Source organism: Cervus canadensis, chromosome 3, assembly GCF_019320065.1.
Source record: "Cervus canadensis isolate Bull #8, Minnesota chromosome 3, ASM1932006v1, whole genome shotgun sequence".
Taxonomy (NCBI): domain Eukaryota; kingdom Metazoa; phylum Chordata; class Mammalia; order Artiodactyla; family Cervidae; genus Cervus; species Cervus canadensis.
In genome coordinates this window covers 14,171,419-14,193,680 of record NC_057388.1, presented here as the reverse complement: position 1 = coordinate 14,193,680, position 22,262 = coordinate 14,171,419, and the positions used below count along the sequence as shown (strand labels likewise).

The window sequence follows — 22,262 nt, the reverse complement described above, 5'->3', positions numbered from 1 at the left end:
GCTGTGTCTGACTCTTTTGTGACCCCTTGGACTGTAGCCTGCCAGGGTCCTCTATTCATGGGATTTTTTCCAGGCAAGGATCCTGGAGTGAGTTGCCATTTCCTACTCCACAGGATCTTCCCCACCCAGGGATCGAACCCGCATCTCTTGTGCCTCCTGCATTGGCAGGAGGATTCTTTACTGCTGAGACACCTGGGAAGCCTCCATGGCAAAATAGGTTTAAAACAGAGTTATCAGAACAAGGAAGTAAAGCAAACAGATTAGCCAAGAAGCAAGCAATTAATGGATCATGAAGATAAGAGAACCTTCTGTGTTTAAAATGGACAGAGGAAGGAATATCATTATCCTTCCACATAGGGAACCCCAGAACTGGCTTGTCCCCCAGAAGACTTCTGGACGTTAAGAAGCAGCCTGGGACTCTCTGTGGTGACAGGCTAATTTAGACGCTGCTTCTAAGCGCTGGACACCCTGTAAAACAGCAACCCGTTTCCTGATGATTTATTGTGGGAGTGCCGTTGGGCAACATAAGGATACGAATACACCCGTGGAGCCCTGATACTTTTTATTGCTTAGGGACTCTGGCAACTGCTTCCAATGATAAACCATAAATAGAAGTTGTTTATTGACCAGTGTCCCTAGATCACTCCCCTTGAACAGTTTCACGGGGTAAATGTTCCCTAGGCCTCCGTGGTAAGATGGGAGCCACCGTAGGGTCACTATGGGTGACTGGGGACATAAGCCAGAGTAGCCGGGGGCTACTATGTTTATGCCCAGTTAAAGATCCAAATCTTTCCCTCCCAGTCAAAAAGTTTCACCCCATTACTTTACTCACTGGCCAGTCCAATGAGCAAGTGTTCATTTTCACATAAGGATATGGTTGAAGACTGAAACATTAGCGTTCAGATTCAGATTAAATACACATGGTGGAACGATAAAGAGCAAATTTAGGATGGTGGTTATCTCTTACAGACAAGGAGGGGATGGGATCAGGAAGGCATGCAAAGGGATGCTGAATCTTTTTAAAAGACTTTTATATTTTAATCTGAGAAACTGGCTAGCTGTTTATTATGTTATCCTCTACAGCATTTTGATTTTTTGTGTGGGAGGTTTTTTTTTTCCCCCCAATGTATCGTTTTGAAAAGAGTCAGGCATAGAAACCAGAAGGGAGACAACTGTCAGCTGTGTTCACAGTCACAGAAAAGGAAGGCTACAGTCCAGGTCTCTGGTTCATCCCCGCCCCCTCCCCTCTCGCTGTGATGTTTTTAGTTTCATTCCTGCTGTGTTTCTGTGTCCACATCCCTGTTTCAGGTTGTGGGCGTAAATGCAAAGAGACTCCGCTGGAGCTTCTGTTTGTGATTGACAGCTCAGAAAGTGTGGGGCTCAAGAACTTCCAAATCATCAAGAATTTTGTGAAGACCCTGACGGACCGCGTGGCCCTGGACCTGGCCACAACCCGCATAGGCATAATCAACTACAGCCATAAGGTGGAGGAGGTGGCGCACCTGACCCAGTTCTCCAGCAAGGACGACCTCAAGCGGGCTGTGGACAACATGCAGTACCTGGGGGAAGGCACCTACACGGCCACAGCGCTCCATGCCGCCAACCGTATGTTCGAAGCCGCCAAGCCCGGTGTGAAGAAGGTGGCCTTGGTCATCACCGATGGGCAGACAGATAGCCGAGATGAGAAGAATCTGACCGAGGTGGTGAAGAACGCCAGAGACATCAATGTGGAAATATTTGTGATTGGGGTAGTGAAGAGAAATGACCCCAACTTCCACATATTCCACCAAGAAATGAATCTGATTGCTACTGACCCAGATAGTGAGCACGTTTATCTATTTGATGACTTCATTACTCTTGAAGGTAAGACAGTTCCAGGGGAAAAGAATTTATATTGCCTTTCCAAGAACCACATTGCTGGATGATCCTGCCCAAAAATGGAAATCAGAAGGCTACTGAGGTTTACACCAGCATTAAATTGTAACACAAACTCTGAAGGAAAAGAGGTTTATATCATTCAGTTCAGAGAGTACAGTCCTTATCTTTACTCATTTGTAGTAAGTTGCTGATTTGGCCATGGAGTTGTTTATCTGGGGTATCTATGACTCAAGGGCTGAAAAGAAAGGATAGGACTTGAGAGCATTGCTTAGATTAGCTTCTGTTCTAAAAGTTACCTAACTTGGGTAAGAGATGGAGCAAGCCCACAGCAAGGCAGAAAATAACCATGGAATCAAAATGAATTAATGAGTCCAAGATGAGTGGGAAAAGTTAGGGTAATCTAAAGAGATGAGGGACATAGCAGCTAGAATTATTCTCCTCTATTCTCTCTTCTCTGCTTTTATGAAAACAGATAATGAAGAGTAAACAAGTTGATGTCAGGAGTTTATCTGAAAGAACAACATTTTGAATACACCTCACACTCAGGGCTGATCTGATGGGTTTTCCTATGCTGCTTTACCCTTTCACAAGAACTGATATTTCCTAGTGAGGCATGCTAAAACACTGACTCACCTGTGATTCAAGTGTGATCAGTATCACTTTACAATGAAACATTCCAGGTCACTGGAAACTCCTAACACACAATCTGGCAGAGCCCACACCCAGAAAGCTTATGAAATAAGTAAGATCTATACTTACTGTATAGATCTTCAGGCTTCAGTTTGACCCCATCCTTCCTTCTCCACTCATCTGGGAGTGGGGCCTGATGTGGCCTGGCATGGCCTCCTGGCCTCATCCTGCTCCCGGGGCTCCGGTACCCACACAGCTGGCCCTACGGGGAGCAGAGCACACTCAGAACCTTCCCACTTTCCCTCACACTTCAGACCTTCCTAACCTGGGGTCTGGCTTCCTTAACACTGGATGACTGGAGGGTTTATCTGGTGCATTCAGTCTCACTGGGCAGTTAATGTGTTAGAAATGCCCAGAAGTATTACGCATTTCAGAGACAAGTTATATTTTAATAACTGAAAAGCTCTGTCATCTTAACCAAAGAAGTTACTAATGTGAGGGGTATATTTTTGGACTGGTTTGTCTTTTGCAGTCTCCAAAATCAGAGCTAATTGCCTGGTAAACTTATTATGGGTGAGACTCACCCCTTCACAGAGTAGTTCCTTCTGGGTAAAATGAATTTAAGTCATCTGTTTGCCTATTTGGACCACTTGTTGTTGTTCAGTCACTAAGTCATATCTGACTCTTTGTAACCCCGTGGACTGCAGCATGGCAGGCATCCCTGTCCTTCACAATCTCCTGGCTTGCTCAAACTCATGTCCATTGAGCCAGTGATACCATCCAACCTTCTCATCCTCTGCTGTCCACTTCTCCTCCTGCCTTCAGTCTTTCCCAGCATCAGGGTTTTTTCCAATGAGCCAGTTCTTCATATCAGGTAGTCAAAGTATTGGAGCTTCAGCTTCAGTTTGGGCCATTTTATATTGTTACATTAAATTATTTTAGATGGCCTCTTACAGATGATGGAAAAATGCTTTGAAAACTTAGCTCCTCTAGTGGTTGACTTCAGGTGCTGGGCAAGTGGAGAGTGCAGAAGATCTTTATAATAAACAGATTTGAGTAATGTTTCATTGCTCCTCCAAACCCTTTTCTACTTCTCTTTTTTAAAAGATACCCTGAAGCAAAAATTATTTACAAAAAGTTGTGAGGATTTCGAAGCCTACCTCTTTCATATTTTGGGTTCATCACCGCTTCAACCTGGATTTGGGATATCAGGGGAAGAACACCATGAATCCACTCCAGAGCCCCAGAAAGAAATTACTGAGTCTGTAAGTAACTATCTTGCTCAATTTGTGAGCCTAAATGGTATATTCTGTCTGCTCTACACCAAAGACCACCTTGTCCTGAGCTGTCCAGAATCAACTGAGGTGTGGATATTTTCAGGTCCTTGGCTCTAAATATTAGCCTTTTGTCTCCAGATTTCTAGTTCTGAAATAGCTCTGGGGCTTATGAGCATGAATACGAGACTGATAAACATTTCCATGTTTTATAATTATTTATTAAATGCTACAAATAATATTTTTATATTATACCCCTGCCAGCATCAAAAGTAATCATGTCCACTAGAACAGATTAATACGACACTATCCAAATCGCCCCCTTGCCACATTTACAGATCTTTCTGTACCGGGTTGCAAATCTCCCTGTCCGTCCGTGTATCCACTCCACACTTTGCCCCCTTTCAAGTTTCTGGCAAATGCACACATGCTCAGTCTGCACTCTCCCTCCCCACCCCCCACCCTCTCGCTCACTTAGCTTCCCCTGCCTGCAGGGACAGGGAGGGAGGCTATGCATGCATATGGCACAAGGCGGATGCTTTGTTTCAGAGCTCCCCAATCGTGTGTACGAGAGAACTACCTCCTGAATGTATTGAGACAAAGGTGATTGTCCTTAGAGCAAGCCTCTGAGCACTGACCTCAGCCAATCAGGTCACAAGCAACTCTTATAGGTGAGAACTGGAGAGCCTCTCATAATTACTGGTGAGTTAGTGATGTCGTCTCTTTCCCACCAAGTTACAAACTAAAGCTGGTGTGAACCGATATCTCCCACATGTAGAGACATGATCTGGCAAGCAAGTACACAGCAGTGTCCCTATTTTATAAGCTCAATGAACTCCCCCTGTGGCGTCCTTTTATGAAGTCTTCAAAGACATGGAAGATTTATTTTGAGCCAGTGCAACAATGTTCAAGTATCAGGATTCCACTGAAGACTTGAGAAACCCCCAGAGCAGTAGGTGAATGCAGGACCATTCAGGAGTCAGGCCTAGGATGCTATTCCTGTTGTTTTTGTTTAGTCATTAAGTTGTGTCTGACTCTTTGCCACCCCACGGCCTGTAGCACACTAGGTTTCCCTGTCCTCCACTAACTCCCGGAGTTTGCACAAACTCATGTACATTCAGTCGGTGATGCCATCTAACCATCTCATCCTCTGTTGTTCCCTTCTCCTCCTGCCCTCAATCTTTCCCAGAATCAGCCAACTTATTGAAAAAGACCCTGATGCCATTTCTATGGGGACAGATTACAGGACTCACAAGATTTTTATATTATATCCCAAAATAGGACAGAAAAGTCTGTAATTTATTTGATTAAATACTAACCAACTTCAATATGGGTAATTCCAGTTAGGGCAACAGACTGCCCCTGGACTGTAGATTGAAATTAACACACACTTATACCACATGGTCTAGATCAGGGGGTCAATAAACCCTTTTTGTGAAGGGCTATACGTACATAAGTTTGGGTAGACTCCGGGAGTTGGTGATGGACAGGGAGGCCTGGTGTGCTGCAGTTCATGGGGTTGCAAAGAGTTGGACACGACTGAGTGACTGAACTGAACTACGATAGGAAAGATCTGGGATTTTGCAGGCCACTTCATCTCTGTTGCAGTGACTCAACTCTGCCTTAGAAGTGCAAAAGGAGCCATAGCCAGTACCTCAATGAAGGGACATGGCTGTGTTCAGATAAAACTTATTTCCCAAGACAGGTGAGGATTCACATTCAGACCACAGGGGTTTGCCAACCCTGGTCTTTACTAAGCATTTGAAAGTAAATTATAGGCAATAATGTACACAGTCTATCTTCTCTTTCTCCTGTGATTTATCTCTTTGTCCTGGCCCTAATCAATTCATCTTCCTTTCTGAAAACTACCTATCTAAGAACAAACTCAGGTTTCATCCACCAAGCAGTGTCTAAATAGAGCTCTCCTCAAAATCAATGAGTTCCAGTGAGATGTATTGATCATTTATTGCAGTGCTCAAGGGTGGCTCTTATGGCACAGTTCCTGCCCAATAGAAGTCCACGGTATCTCAGAGAATGGATGAGGACAGGGAGTATTAAGAACTTCAGCAGAGCTATGGAGGAAGCTCAAGAGATGCTGCAGTTAATTTCAGGGCAGAGTAATGCAAGGCTTTACAAAGGAGCTGGTGTTGAGCTAAGTTTTAAGACTATGTAAGAGTTCTTCAAGGCAAGAGCAGGGGGAAGGGTATTTCCAAGGAGGAGGAACATGTCGGGGCAAAGGGGGAATCCATAGGGAATGGCATTTTAAAAAATTAGGACAAGTTCAATCTAACTGGAGCCAAAGGTGTACCTGCAGAAGGGCGAGAGTTAAAACTGGACAAATAATTTGAGGGCTAATTATAAATGTGTCAAACTAAGGAGCTTGAACTTCCTCCATAGTCCAGGCAACCAGAAGAAAGCAGAGGAGTTTTAAAAACAAGGGTCATACAGTCACATTTGGTTGCCGGATAAAAGATAAATAGGAGGAGGAGGAGAGGAGACTGGGATGTGAGGAATAATGGTCCAGGTGAGAGATAATGAAGCCTTAAACGAAGACAGGGGCCACCAGAATAAAAGAAAGCACGGATTGGAAAGTCATTTCTGGGTAGAAAGAACAGGAATTGGAGAGTGAATGGAGGTTAGGGAGAGGGCTTGGGGATGATGATTGGATTCTAGCTTGGAGATGGGGTGAACTGAAACATCCACTGTGATGGAGAATACAGCAGGCAGGGTAGGGGTAGGGTTCTCTGAAGGAAAATAAGGGGCTTAATCTGTACCAAAGTGGAAGTGGCAGAGGGACATTCAAGGCAATGACACAGAATGAGGGACAGCAAGAAGACCCTGTGACTCTGGTGTTGTGACCCAGGAAGTTAGGTGCCCTGAGAGACAAGTGACGTTAACACATTATGGCAGAGGAAGCATTCTAGTAGCTGGGGAGGGGAGGGCCTGAGAAGGGTACATCCAAAATAGTTTAGATTTATAGCACCAAGAGTTACATGGTGGGCATCAGTTGGATCTCCCTATAGGGCTTCTTACTTGAGAGTGTGAGCTTGTAATGAACTCCTAATGGGAGTTTGTAATGAACTTGAACTTGGATAGTCTCTCTTGAATCTACTCCTTCTCACCCTGGCTCTCTTTGCAGAAGCACTGAAGTAAGACTGAATTTTTGAAAATGAATGATCCTAATAGATATTTAGTCTGAACAAACGTATTTGCATTTATATTCACATTTAGATCTGTCATGTGTATATATAATGTATGTTCTTAGTTGTTCAATCGTGTCTGACTCTTTGTGACCCCATGGACTGTAGCCTACCAGGCTCTTCTATCCATGGGGATTCTCCAGGTAACAGTACTGAAGTGGGTAGCCATTCCCTTCTCCAGGGGATCTTCCCAACCCAGGGATCAAACCCAGGTCTCCCGCATTGCAGGCGTATTCTTTACCATCTGAACCACCAGGGGACACTCATAAATACAAAAACATATTTATATATCCATGCATGCACACGCTTTATCTAAAAGTATAATTATAGTATTGAAACATCCAAAGTAAAATGAATCTGTCAAAACCTTCCAATCCTCAGTTTGTTCCCAAGCCTACCCTAGGCAATATTGCAAAATAAATGATGTCAGAAGTCCTATTTCCCTTTTTGTGTTTCTAATTTCCTTCTCTGTTGTCTTCCTTTTATCACTCCTTAAGATACCAAGCTCAGTATTCCTTCTTCCTCTCCTTTCTAGCAAAAATCTATTTTTTAGGGGAAAATCTATTATCAGTTATTTACTCTTTTCTGAGTGATGTAAGCCAATGGGTTGACTCAAGTCAAGAAAGACTTGCATTTGAACTATTTTATCTAATTGTGTAATGAACATGATGTACACTAAGCACCTACAAACAGATGTGCTGTGAAATATAGAAAGCAGAAGGATTTCCAAGGTTCTGCTAAGTTCATAAAGCTTTGGCAGTTCCTGCTCTGTTGCCCTTTTGGGCCAGTCTTAGGAAATGAAACATGTACATCATCAGTTCTATTCTGTCTCTCTCCTGAAATCTCAGGAAAGTTCATACTTTCTTCTGAAATCTATCACATTTCACATCGTTAATAATTATTTTTGTAGGTACCTTAACTCTCCTTAACTCTTTGGAGAAGGAAATGGCAACCTACTCCAGTATTCATGCCTGGAGAATCCCATGGACGGAGGAGCCTGGTAGGCTACAGTCTATGGGGTCGCAAAGAGTCAGACAGGACTGAGCGACTTCACTTCACTTCACTAACTCTCCTAATGGATTTGAATTCCTTGAGGACATCTGTATCTAATTAAACTTTGTGTCTCTTGGGACCTAGACTTGTGCTTCATCTTGTACACAGTAGATGCTCAATGAATACGTAAGGACCAAATGAAGGCTATACCAACTGTTAGGCTAAAAAAGAAATCTGAAGATTTTCTTCAGGGAAAGTCAATTATACTGTGATTCAAAAGACTGTATACATAAGAAATCCTTATCTTTTATGGGACTAACAGTGTTGGCACTTCATGTTCCTTCCTTGTTTTAGGGTGTGGCCAGCTGGAGAAAGATTTCCTGGATATAAAATGGAGCAGGGCAATTAAGTCAAGTAAACATCATTAATCAGACCAAGTGGCCATAACCAGTAATTGCCCACGAGGCAAATAAGTATATGAATTTCCTGCTTGAAGTCACTTTTTGTCATTTTAAATGTATTAATAAATAATGTAAATGCACAGGGCCAATTTGCTGGAGCCAGTTTCTTATAACAAGATTCCACATTTATTTTCCCCCCTTGAAAGAGTAGAAAGGAAAGAAGCCCTGTCTACCCCTTCCACAAAGCTCCTTATTTGTAAGATGAAAAATTGTTCCCAGATTGCAAACAACTTAGGTAACTGGCAGCAAAGGTTTTTTTTTTTTTTTTTTCCCCTCTCTGTAGAAAGGAGGCTGTGGGATTCCTATGAAGAATGACTGATTCCATAGCAACCCAGGGAAGTCAGTCAAGCTGGTGTGGGAAGAGTCCCTCTGAGTAGCTCCTGCATGGGGTGGACAGGGGCTGGAGGCAGAGCGGGAGCTCCAAGTCCTCTCCTTTTATATGATGTGGTCCTGATGTACATAGTCCAATGCCAGCCTTTAAGCTGAGCAAACAGCTTCCTCATTTCCGTGGGAGTAATGGATGCTCTGTACTGAAGTCAGTTACAAAAAGCCAAAACAGCAGGCTGACTCCGCCAGCTGCCCCACCCTCTCTGTGCGTCCTGTCAGTGAGACCCTAGCCCTGGTCCCCATGCCGCTGGCCTCAGTTCTCCCCTCCTGCAATGATCCCGGGAGCTGCTCAAAGATTTTCATCTCTATTTTCAGTCTGCCTCTTCGATCTCTTACTCTCCTTTCCCCCCAACCCTTACTTGTCCTTACTCCATCTCCAGATCCATTCTAAAGAGGGCCACTTCTATAAAGCGGAATGAAATTGGGTCATTTGTGGAAACGTGGATGGGCCTTGAGACTGTCATTCAGAGCTAAGCTGGGAAGAGAAAAATAAACAACATATATTAACGCATATATGTGGAATCTAAAAAAATGGTATAGGTGACCGTATGTGCGAAGCTGAAATAGAAACCCGGACGTAGAGAACAAATGTGTGGATACCAAGGGGGAAAGGGTGGATGGGAGGAATTGGGAGATTGGGACTGATACATATATTCTATTGATACTATGTATGAAAACAGATAACTAATGATAACATACCACATAGCCAGGGAACTCCACTAAAATGCACTGTCGTGGCCTGAATGGGAAGGAAATACAAAAGGGAGAGGATATATGTATTATGGATGATTCACTTTACTGTACGGTATAAACTAACACACTTGTAAAGCAACTATATGCCAGTAAAAATTAATTAAAAAATAAAGAGGGCCACTCTGAAGCCAGGGTTCCACTGACAGCTTTTTTTGAGAACCGCAGCCCTAGGTAGGTTCTGCCTTGATACTGGAATTGGATGTGTCCTTTCATTCTCAGACCTGACTGTGGACTCTAGCCTCAACTCTGATGTGACACCCACTTGTCCCCTCCTGGGCTCTGGGGCCTATCTGTTCCCTTCTGCCTCTTCTGAAACCAGGACCTTCCTTCCCGGGGGTGACAGCCCTGGCGACACTTCCAACTCCTTCACCAGAGGCAGGAAACAGGCTTCAGATCCTCCCATCTAAAAACCTTCCCTAATCCATAGTTCTTAGGTCAGCTGTGCTTCTATCCTATCTCTGTCTTTGTATAATAAAGTTATTCCACAGGCCAATCTCTGCTACTCACATCCCCCCACACAACCTCACTCTCCTCCTCTCCGTCTCCCCCTGGCTTTCGCTCCGTTTCACTTCCATTCACTTCCATTCCTCTGGGAAGCCCTCCGAAGTAAGGTTGCTGCCTCTACTGTGTCACTGAAGCTCTGCTGGAAACATCACCAACAACCCTCTCACTGCTAAGTCCTTATCATCCTGTTCTTACCTAACTTCTCTTTTGCATATATCACCCTGTCACTACTGATTTTTGATGTTGCAAGTCCACTTTCTCCTGGTCCTCCTTCTGAGCATTCTTTCTCAATTGCTTTTGGGGTTTTTCTTTCTCTGTTTACCCCTTAGTATTAAACTCAATTTTTCTGAGATCTGTCCTTGGCCTACTTCTCTTCTTATTCCATCTTCTCTAAGTTTCAAAGCCACGTGTGCAAACAGTTCTCAAATCTGCCTCCCCACTCCAGGCCTTTCTCCTGGTCCCAGATACACATTTTGATTGTCTGTGTACTTCATCTTCTGGGTGTCCTGTAGGCACTCAACGTGAAATGTGTTCACCATGCTGCTCCTGTAGATCTCCTTCATAGAATATGGTCCCTCCAACCAGCCGGGCGTCCGGCAAGAAACCTGGGACACGCCTGGAGCTCAGTTCTCACTGTATCTTTCACACTCATTGGTACTGTCATCTCTGGTCTGTTCTTATCATCCTTGACCTACGCTCCCAACTCTTCCCCTCACTAATATTTCTACCGCCTTAGATCAGGGCCTCATCATTTCTGATCAGTATTTAATAATAAGGTCTCAAAACTCTTATCACATCTCTTTTCTATATCCTCTTCAGTTTATCCATTACTTGCTGATAGAGTCATTTTATTTTTTTGCCCTTTTAAAAATAACATCATTGAATTGTTAATATCTCTCATACATATGATTCCATTTTGGCCTAATTTTCTTAAAAATCTGTCTGTGATGGCCTATATCTTAACTTGGTACTGAGCATCCATGACAGATTAGGAAAAAGACATAAATATTTGAGTACATCTATATTTTCTCCTTATGTCTTATTCAAGTAAACTTTTATAGGTTGCTCAACCATACTATACTCACTAGTGAATGAAGTAGCCTATTCAGGCATACTCAAAGGCCATAATCAATACTTTCAAAACACAAAGACTTTTTAAACTTTCAAAACACTTGAGACTAAGCCTAATATTAGTTGAGTTTCTCCACTGACATGAAAATTAAGTTGATTTCCTGAAATCAGACCTAAGTTTTGTAAGTGGCCTTGATTAAGCCACATATACAGATACGGCTATATTGGTCAATACTATAATTTATTTGTTTACAAAGTAAAATTAATACTCTCTCATTGTGGTAGTCAGAAGAACTCAAACTGAATAACACCTAATTATTACAATTGCCAGGTGATGAGCCTGTGGAAACCTCATATATTGCTTATCATAGACTTATAAGCCTCAGTGCGTAAGATGTTTCTCTCCTATGGAGAAGAAAAAAATAGCATATTGCAAACCGATCTAGAAAATAATACCCCAGATCTGGAAGTCAGCAAACTTGACTGACTCAAGTTTCAATTCTGAAGTTAAATCCTTGTCTCCAAAGTTTGTACTTTTCCTACTCTGTTATTTCAGAGATTGATATGCATCTACTTAGTAAGTTGTGGTCTTTTTCGAGACTTAAATTTTATAGTGTATTTCACAATGAATGATATCTCAGAAATCAGATCTGACAGCAGCCGAACATTGCATGCATCACCTGTTTCTTAAAGCTTCCTCATTTGTACAATAAGGCATTATTACCAGAATATTCTCTTGTAAAATATGTCATTAGAAACAGTCAATAACTTTTCCTGGGCAATGCCAGAATGAAGGACATTATACTAATGTATGAGAAGGTTTAAACAGAATAAAACCCTGCAGTTTACCTCTAGGAAAGCTGTAGGCGATCCAGGGAGGCGCAGCCCAAACTCAACGTGCCCCACACAGTCCTCAGCAACCTTAAATGCAGACAGAGAGTATTCAGTTTAAGTGCTGGAGTGTTGAGAGACCTAGCTAAGAAGCACTATTTTCTAGGAAGGGTCAGTCAAGGTCAGAACCTGGAAGCCAGATATCTTGAAGGCATGGGCAATAGAGCCAGCTGGCAGCTGGCTGAAAAAGCCAAGTCTGAGCACATGAGCCAATGTACTTGATCATCGGCATCTGTCCAGGGGAGACAGGAGCTCAGGTTCAAAGAGCTTGCCTGTAATGTAAGCAAGGTTCAGGGTAATGAATTCCGAGGAAAATGTTTGGAGGTCAGAAACCAAAGGTCCCGCTGGAATTGTGTGGTGCCTGGTTAGGAATCCTCCTTTAGGTCACCCATTCACGTTCTTGGATGCAGCTCGAAAGCTGTTTTCTCCCCTTAAAGATCTGCACTGAGGCTGGAAGGGACTGATGGTACACATCTGCCTGTCCGGCTGCCCAGGGCAGGCCCAGCGTCCAGGTGTCAGCCCTCACGGGCCCCAGACCCTCTGCTGTGTTTTACTGTATGTGCCCAACTAACTTGGAGCTGGGAACGTTCGTCTCCTCCAAGGCAGGCTGGTGTGTGGCAGGAGCAGAAACGTGCGGAGCTGAGAGGCAGCTTCTTGTGTTTAGGGTTAAGATTTATTTAAAAAAATACTAATAATAACAGAGAAGGCATATGGCAAACCTTGGCAAGCCCACCACCAGATATAACTGCTGTTTCCCTTTGTTCACCACTCTTGCTTCAGATAAAGTCCTTGCTATTTTCCTTTAGAGTTTCTTTCTCCTCCCCTTCTCTCCAGAAGCAGCCATTATCATGAGTTTGGTGTATATTCTACCAGTAAAATTTTGGGCTGCTTACATCTCACTTTCAGAGTTGGAAGGTATTGTTGTTGTTCAGTTGCTCACTTGTATCTGACTCTTTGTGACCCCATGGACTGCAGCACACCAGGCTTCCCTGTCCTTCACTATCTCCCGGAGTTTGCTCAAACTCATGTCCATTGAGTGGATGATACCATCTAACCATCTCACCCTCTGTCACCCCTTTCTCCTCCTGCCCTCAATCTTTCCCAGCATCAGTGTCTTTTTTAATGAGTCGGCTCTTCACACCAGGTGGCCAAAGTATTGGAGCTTTATGTTAGGGTCTAATCTTCCCCTATTTTAAAATGATGACATTAAAGCCTAGAGGAGGGAATTCCCGGGTGATCCAGTGGTTAGGATTCTGTTCTGCTTCCACTACAGGGGCCATAGGTTCAATCCCTAGTCTGGGAACTAAGATTTCACACAGCATGCAGCACACAGCCAAAAATAAAATAAACAGTAAAGCCTAGAGGAACTGGATAATGAATCTAAAGTGTCGCCCAACCCCATCTCTCTCCCCTTTTGTCTCTCTCTCTTACCCATTCTGAATTTACCCAGTGGCAAATATTTACTCTTCCATGCTATAAAGATTTTAAATAAAGAAGCAAGGCAGGAAGGTAGGGAAAAAAAGAGAGAGAGAAAGAAATGTGGTTTGGCTTATCAGGGAAGTGATATTTACACATGTGAAATAAGAAATGATTGAGAGGACAGGATTAAAGATTAACTCCTGCATGATCAGGGCCAAGTATGGAGCACTGGAAGGTACCATGCACCTTCTGGGCGGGGAGCCTTCGTGGTGGCTGGCTTTGCTGCTGGGGACAAACATTTCCTGCTGGGGCGGGTAGGCTGACTCTGAGAGCTTTGAGGCAGAATGAGGAGGAGGAGGGAGTGGAAGGTCAGAGCCAGAGGTACTGGGGGTAGTGGGAGGCAGGGCAACAGTCGTGTACAGGCTGGCAGGGCTACGTAGATCAGTTGAAGGACTTTTCACCTATTAAGCTTTATCTCCTTTTCCCATCAGAATGTCTCATAAATGGTGATAGTTTAAGGAAAGACACTTACTAGCGAGTACAAATTGGTAAAACTTTTTTGGAGGGAACTGTCTCAGAAGGTTCAAATATGTGTGTTCTTTGATCAGAATGAGCCACGTGGCTTCTCACAGAAAAACAAACAAAAAAAAGCAAATTAAATGCTAAAAATGACCATTGTAATTATGTATATTCTGTATTCAAAATGGTGTTATAGAGTCACAATAAAATATATGGAAGCATAATATATTTTTTAAAAAAACCAGAAAATCAAACAGACAGTATATATTTTGTTAAAAAAATACACATGCATATTAAAAAAAAAAAAGATGGGGTGGGGATAAACCATCTGAGTGTCAGCAACAATTATTTCTGGGAGGTGGAATCACTTGTGATTTCTAGTTTCTTCCTGTTGCTTGTCCAGATTTTGTAAATTCCCTTCAATGAACACATTTGCTTTTATAATAAGAAAATTATAAAAATGGCAAACAATTATGTATTTATTTAAATAAACTGAAATCCCCTGGAGCCAAAAGATAAAATTATTCTCATTTATGAAAAAAAATTTTTTCACTTGTTCTAGAACCTAAGGTATAATGCTCTAGTAGTCAAAATTCCCAAATGATGATGTAACTGAGAAAGAAACATACAGTCCTAGACTTCCAAGAGGCAAAGAATAACTTATGAGGCTGTAAGACTTGAATAAGATGGCTATTTGGGCTGAGTTATTCCTTTAAGAGAACTGAGCTGTCTAGTGAACTTCTTCAAAGGAACATTCTCACTCGACAGATAGTATATCTCAAGTGCAGCCCTAAAGTCTGTTGTCTTCTTTATGTTTGATAAACTATTCCTCAGTCAGAGCTTTTAACTTAGTTTGGCTTAACATGAAATATATGCAAGTAAAAAAAAAAAAACCCACAAGCCTCAGTATTTCTTTCCTGAAAAAGGTATTTCTAGTTTTGCCACTAGCTTTCCAATAATTTGGGGACAGTTTTAGATCATTAATTATTACTTATTTGGTTCTTTAGACTCCCCTGTAGAAAATGAATTACTGATAAAGGTTTCCCCTCATCTTAAAATTCTCTAGTTCTACAAATACAACAAAGTTCATATTCAAATTGTCATTTGCATATACAAGATCATTCTGAAAGAAAGGAATGACAAGTGACCCGCAGTTTTACCTCCATTTGTACCAAAAGATGTGTCTCTGGTTAGTGAAATAACACTACTGCATTTGAATTGAGTGCCCTTTACATACACTGATGACCAGATCAGTCCGAATGGAAATATTTGCTCTGATAATCACTTAATTACCATAAAAATATACATACACGAGTAATAAAGTTAACTAGCCCTTCCCCACTGTGTGTGTATGTTGTTGTTCAGTCGCCAAGTCATGTCCAACTCTTTGTGACCCCATGGACTGCAGTACGCCAGGCTTCCCCGTCTCCCACCATCTCCCAGGGTTTGCCCAAGTTCATGTCCATTGAATCGGTGACGCCATCCAACCAATTTCATCCTCTGTTGCCCTCTTCTCCTTCTGCCTTCAATCTTTCTCAGCATCAGGGTCCTTTCCAATGAGTTGGCTGTTCACGTCAGGTGGCCAAAGCATTGTATGTGTATACAGAATCAAAAGCAGTGGAACATCTTAGATGGCAGAGAGCAGCTAATGATGACAGCTGGCTCTGGTCACAAGATGACAGGAACCACAGGTGAGAAAGCCCCCAAAAGGACTTTACCTAGTTCACAGGTTTGCTTATTTAAATAAACAAATAAACACAAACAAACAAGGGAGGGCCTTGCAAGGATAAATGACCACACCGTGCTAGGACTGAAATAAATGACCCATTCAACTCCGTGTAGCTGGGGTCCAAGAGAAAAAGAAAAAGAACTTAATTGGGCCCATAAAAGATTGTTCTAGCTCCTGGCAACTGTAGTCAAGAATAACTGGTGTGACTGTTGGTTTTTTTTTTTTTTTAACTAAAACATATTTTCTTTCTTGTTTCGTTACATATCATAAATTTAGATGAAACTTAGAACTCTTAGTTCAGAAAACTTGCTTTTGAAATTATAATCCTTCACTCCTTAGCTAGCATACATTTCCCAGAACTTCTCAGAAGCTAAGCACCCTGCTGCATTCGCATTTGCTGGGGTCCAGATAATAGGATGAGATGAGAAGTGATTACTCTTGTTTTTATTTTAGGTGTATTATTGTCCTCTGTCACTCCAATTCCCAATCTCAATGTTGGTTGAGTTTGTGGTAGAGATTTTGGAATATATTGCTAAGTTCTCCAGTGTTAGAAAACAGAGAGGAAAAGGCCATGAAAAAAAAAGTTAAAGAAATAGTGATTATTTTCCCTCTTCACACAACTGACTAAGAAAAGGATGACGATGAAACTCCTCTCAAACTCACATGTTTTGTGCCTGCAGGTAGATCTCTCTGAAAGGCCCAGAACAAAAGCATTTGTGCCTAGCAGCGGGAAACGTGTGTGTGTGTGTGTGTGCGCACACACTCACACCTGCATGAGGTGGTCAGAAAATCCATAACTCAGGTATTTGGGGATGCCTGACATAGAGGAGAGGCATCACTTCCTGAGCTTTTATTGAAATAACTAACATTGAAAAACTGGGGAGCAGCAGCAGTGCTGGACTTTAAATCTTCCCCAAAGCAAACCAGCTTTCTTGACTTGATATCACCAGGTTCAAAACTCTGGATTCTTTGCGCAGGTACACATCTCCGGGACCCAGGGCAGAGAGAATGAGCCTTCAGAGTGGACCTGGGCTGCCAGCCCGGCCGCTGCTGCTTCCCCTGAGGCTGCCACCATCCCGGGGCCAGTGCTCAGGCCTCCTGAGGATCAGGCCAAGGGCCTGGGAACCAGGACTCCAAGTTCCACTTCGAACTTACAGCCAGCAAATTTTGTGCACAAAGGTAAGAGATTTCTGCCCACCGGCTGCTTTATCTGTAATAATAAGGCACAGAAAGGATGGTCTCTAAAATCTCACCCAGAGGCAGAGGGAGCGTGTTCTGGTTCTAAACAGGAGGGCAAAAGAAACTTTTCATTTTATTATGTGTAGAATTGGAGAACTGGGGGGTCGTGGAACAAACTTGATCAAAAATTTTGAAGGTCTTATAGTGTATATTGTTATTGTTAAAATGAGAACGCCTTTAGAGAGGATGCCGTTCTCACATTTACCATAGCTCCTGCCATCCCCTATTGTCTTACTTGGAACCTTCACGACTGCAGACATTTGAAGTTTTGACCCCTGGGTGGAAGAAAGAGAAAGAAGCTAGAATCTAGGTTCCGATTCACCAACATATTGTCTATGGTGTTAATATCCATAAAAATTAATCATTCCATATACAGAGTTTCTAAAGAACATGCAAGAGAGACAATATCCTTGCCCCAAAGCAGCTTAGATTGACTTGAAACAGACATTACTTAGTTACTGTGTTTTAAGCGTGGAGGGAGATAGAATCCACTGCTCACTTCCATTTGGCCAAAGAGGCGAAGTTAGTGGTCAGTTTTAGAAAATAAATTAGTTGAGATATACTTCAAATCTGGCGAAATGGTTACGGCAGATGGAGAAAGGGCTTGTCTTGCTATTGAGAAATGAAGCTTATGACATGTAAACTATTGCACAAAACAACAAGTGTCAGGCAGCAAGCATCTATTTGGCCTTTTTGGGGAATTTTCCCACCTTGGCATTACTTTCTCAGTAAGAAATACTAACCAAGGCACTAAGGACAACCATGAAATAAAAAAGGGATTTAGCAAAAGGCTTTATTATTGTAGCTCTACTTAGCTTAATTTCTTATATTTTTTGGATAAGTGGAAGTGTTTCCAAAACTTGTCAACTGACATTAGAAGGTCATGTTTTTATTATTCTGTAAAAGCCGATCTTTTTAAAAGAAAATTGTGACATAAAGAGAGCAGCCATTGTTGGCGTGTATTCAAGTGGCCCCCCCCCGACGGAAGCAGCCCAGATTCTGTCTGCAGCAAAGCTGCTAGAATTCCCAGGGCTACCTTGCTGCCAGCCCAAGATGAGGGAGCATTACAGCCCCACTCCCTTCATGCTACAGCCTAGCACTAGATCTGGGGTGGCCACAACAGCAGAAAAGACGAGATTGTGGAGTGCATTGGAGCCAAACTACAGGTGCTTGAATGGTCAGAGCACACAAGCCCCACTTGCTTCAATACTCTCTTCCTTTGGAGCAAAAATCCCAGAGTGGGGAGAAGGAAAAACACACACTGTAAAGGGCGAAGAGTCAGCTCAAGCCTGACCCTCAGGGCTTCTACTCCAGCAAGCTGGGGGCAGGCCCTGCCCCTGACAGGGTGGGGAGAGCCACTGAGCAGAGAAGATACTGTGCCTCACAGCTGGCTGCAGCCCCAGCTCCTGCATCTCCAGCCCCGCCCCCTCACCAGCATGGCAGCTGCCAGCACACCCCGAGGAGAGACGTGGCTGGCACCCACATCAAACCCAGCTCTCCCAGAAAAGGCACTGGGCTCATGGAGGTCGCACGGGACACTCCCACATAGGAAAACCTCTTCAAAGCCAAAACAGGTAACGGTCTCATCTAGATTCACAGACACAGGGAGAGCTAGGCAAAATGAAAAGACAGAGGAACTACTCTCCATTGAAAGAGCAAAGAGCAAACCCCTGAAAAATAAAAAAACAATGAAACATAAATAAGCAACTTATCACATAAAGAATTCAAATCATTAGTAATAAAAATGCTGATTAAATTAGGGAAGAGAAATGATCTGGACACAAGTCATTTTAATAAGGAACTAGAAAACATAAAGACGACACAGTAAAACAGATAATTCAATATCTGAGATAAATAATACTCTAGAAGGAATGAAGACAGAATAAATGACACAGAAGAACACATAAGTGATCTGGAAGATAGAATAATGGAAATTGCCCAGTCAGAACAATAGATAGAAAGACAAAAACAAAAAAACAAATGCAACATATGAGACCTCTGGGGGTAACATCAAACATACCTACATTTGCACCAAAAGGGACTCCAGAAGGAAAAGAGAAACAGAAGAGGATCAAAAATGCATTTGCTGAGATTACTGCTGAAAACTTCACAAATCTGAAGAAAGAAACAGATCCACATACAGGAAGCACAGTGGGTCCCAAACAAGGTGAACCCAACAGACCCACACCAAGTCATACTAAAATTAAAATAGCAAAAGTTAAAGAGAGAAATCTAAAGGTAGCAAGAGAGAGAGAGAGAGAGGAAAAAAAAGAGTCATATACAAGGGAATCCCCGTAAGGCTATCAGCTGATTTCTCCTCAGAAAGTCTGCAGGCCAGAGGGAGTGACAGGATGTGTTTAGAGGGCTGAGAGGGAAAACCCACAACCCAGGATACTCTACCCAGCAATATTAACACTTAGAATATAAGGAGAGATAAAGAATTTCTCAGACAAGCAAAAACTAAAAGAATTAAGCAATACTAAATCTACCCTAAAAGAAATGTTGAGATAAAGGAATCCAGGCATACTACAAAAGAAAGTCATCAAACCACAGTGAGAGAAGCAAAAATAAGATGAAATGATCAGAGAAGAACTACAAACACAACTGGGGGAAAAAAAAAAAAAAAGGAGAAAATGGCCATTTATGCAAACTCGCATACTCGGTGGTGAAAATCTGAGAGCCTTTCCACTAAATTCAGGAACAAACAAGGAAGCCTACTCTCACAGCTTCTATTAACATATTTAACATACTACTGGAAGTCCCAGCCTCAGCAGTCAGGCAAGAAAAAGAAATAAAGCATATCCAATTGGAAGGGAAGAAGCATAACTGTCACTCTTTACAGATGACACGATACTCTGCACAGAGAACCCTAAAATCTCCACACAAAAACTATCAAAACTAATAAATAATTTCAAGGTTACTCACAAGAGTATAAGCTAAAGAAGGCTCACCGTATTATGCTTTCAGGGAAATAAGCATTTAATGGGATTTCATGAAGACCAAAAACTTCAATGTTTTCAAGGGAATGTATATTTAATGGTGAAGTTTCAGGTGGTAGAGGAAATACTTTGGGTATTTGGGAATGTTTTCGTAACTTAGAATCACACTTTCTTAGTTGGTGTGTTAGTGTGCATAGAGAATAAGCTTCATACAGCTTTTACTTTTCAGTGAAAGAAAAATCTATAATAACTGGCTGTCTTTTTCTCACCCTAGATCCTAGATGTCTGGAACCCCTACAGCCAGGGAACTGTAGTGAATATGTGGTTCGATGGTATTATGACAAACAGGTCAATTCCTGCGCTCGCTTTTGGTTCAGTGGCTGTAAAGGCTCGGGAAACAGATTCAACAGTGAAAAGGAGTGTGAAGAAATCTGCATTCAAGGATGAGTAAGTAAATCACCCTATACTGAGTCAAATCTACATCTCTATCAACAAGCTAGAAAGAATCTCTATAATTTCAATATTCATCCAATGCAAATAAAACACTGCATTTGAGTGTATACTGAGCATTGACAGTTTGTAAACATAGTCAAATCCTACAACCACCCTAGGATGTAGGTATTAGTAACTATTTTTACAGATGAAGATGCTGAGACTCTAAGAAGTTCAGAAACTCAACTGTCACCCAACTAAAAAGTGGCAGCACTGGGGGGCCTGGCCCCGGGCTATGTAACCTCAGTACACATGTTCTATCTACTTCAAAACCTGCAATGTGGTTCTGATTGCCATTAATTCCTTTGCATGTCTATTTCACATGAAACTCCCACCCCAGACCACCCTACTCCCCCTGGCTCCCCCAGTCTCTTAGCCCCTGCCTCAGTCTCCCGAACCCATTAAAACCCCTGCCTGCTGCAAAAGGTAGCTGGTGAGAGAGAACTTGGGTTTGAACGCTAGAAGAGATGACAGTATGCTTGTGCAGAGATGGTGGTGAGGTAAGAAAGATACCTTGTTTGGGGGAAACCCAGCAAGATGGAGTGTTTCTGGAAGATGAGTGGCCCCAGGGGCGGAATGGGTAGTTGGATTTTTGCTTTATTTGCCCTGAAAATGATTAAGAAACCAATCTGAATTAAAATGACTTAAATTTATTAACAACTGTTGTTTCCCACTCCAACATATTTGGAAGAAAAGCCTTTGTTGTATGCTTAAGCTACATATTTAACAATTGTAATTAAGATAAAGGAACTTTTTCTGCTCTTCTTTTAAAATGTGTAAAAGCAATTTTCAATTTTAGCTGGGTGGAATGGGAAGGCACTTAGCAGCCAAGGGCTGCTCGAAGCCCACATGAACTTGAGCAGGGCGTTTTAAAGGCATAGCAGATGATGAAAAATGAGCCTCCAAACTGAAACATGATGCAACAGAGGAGTGGAGGACCAGCTCTCTCATTTTACAACATCTGATCTGGGAAGATCCCTAGTTCTGAGCTGAAATCAAACAGCATTTGTATCCCTTATCTCACAACACACTTTGCTCTTCTTTCAGGCCAGTGACCCTGATTTGAGCTCGAGGGTACACAAAAGAGCAACCAAGGAAGGAGGAGCTGGGAGCACAGCCGCTTCAGCAAAACAATGTTGTATAGCTTCAGTTTTTATCACGCAGCATCTGATGCTATGAAATAATATATGCGACACGCTTGTAAATTAAAAAACATGACACCAAGATAGACACCAGTGAACACATCACACAAAGAATAAGCCAAACATAAGCAATTCTGTCCAGACTTCCTGTGTGCCCCCTCATCAACCCAACCACCTGCTTTCTGCAGGAATATTGCATCTTGAATTTTGTGCTTACCATTTCAGTTTATTGTTGGCTTTTGTATGCAATTTTACGTGTAAAACCACATAAATCTATGTACCTCTAAATCATACATAGTCTCATTTATTTTAGAGCTTTATAAAAATGGTGTCATACTATGATCGTCTGCAACTCACTGCTGCTGCTGCTACTGCTAAGTCGCTTCAGTCGTGTCCGACTCTGTGCGACCCCATAGACGGCAGCCCACCAGGCTCCGCCGTCCCTGGGATTCTTCAGGCAAGAACGCTGGAATGGGTTGCCATTTCCTTCTCCATCTGCAACTCACTACTTTCATTCAATATTGTAATTAACCCCTGTATTACCATATCTAAGTATATTCTTAAGTAATTATTTAGGGTTTTTGAGCTAGAAAAAATTGGTTTCATAATATGTAATTCTTTGTCATTTGGTATGTTATTACACTATAATTCATACATGTTCCCCATCACAGTTTTATAATATTGGTATGACTACATCACAACATTTTACCATTGCCTTGTCTGTGTTAAATTGTTTCTAGT

General features: G+C 42.3%; 1 protein-coding gene across 3 annotated transcripts in view; it reads left to right on the top strand.

Moving 5' to 3' along the window:
- COL28A1 (collagen type XXVIII alpha 1 chain) overlaps nt 1–21,814 on the top strand; it is a 182,114-nt gene extending 160,300 nt beyond the window's left edge. For 2 of the 3 annotated variants that reach the window (XM_043462669.1, XM_043462671.1), the window contains 5 exons: nt 1,309–1,863; nt 3,616–3,773; nt 16,687–16,888; nt 20,162–20,334; nt 21,427–21,814. In XM_043462669.1, the coding sequence (XP_043318604.1) occupies nt 1,309–1,863; nt 3,616–3,773; nt 16,687–16,888; nt 20,162–20,334 (1,088 nt within the window). In that variant the 3' untranslated portion in view covers nt 21,427–21,814. Of the gene's footprint in view, nt 1–1,308; nt 1,864–3,615; nt 3,774–16,686; nt 16,889–20,161; nt 20,339–21,426 lie in introns of all 3 variants that reach the window. The other variant, XM_043462670.1, reaches the window with a different exon arrangement.
- The last annotated feature ends 448 nt before the right edge of the window (nt 21,815–22,262 follow it).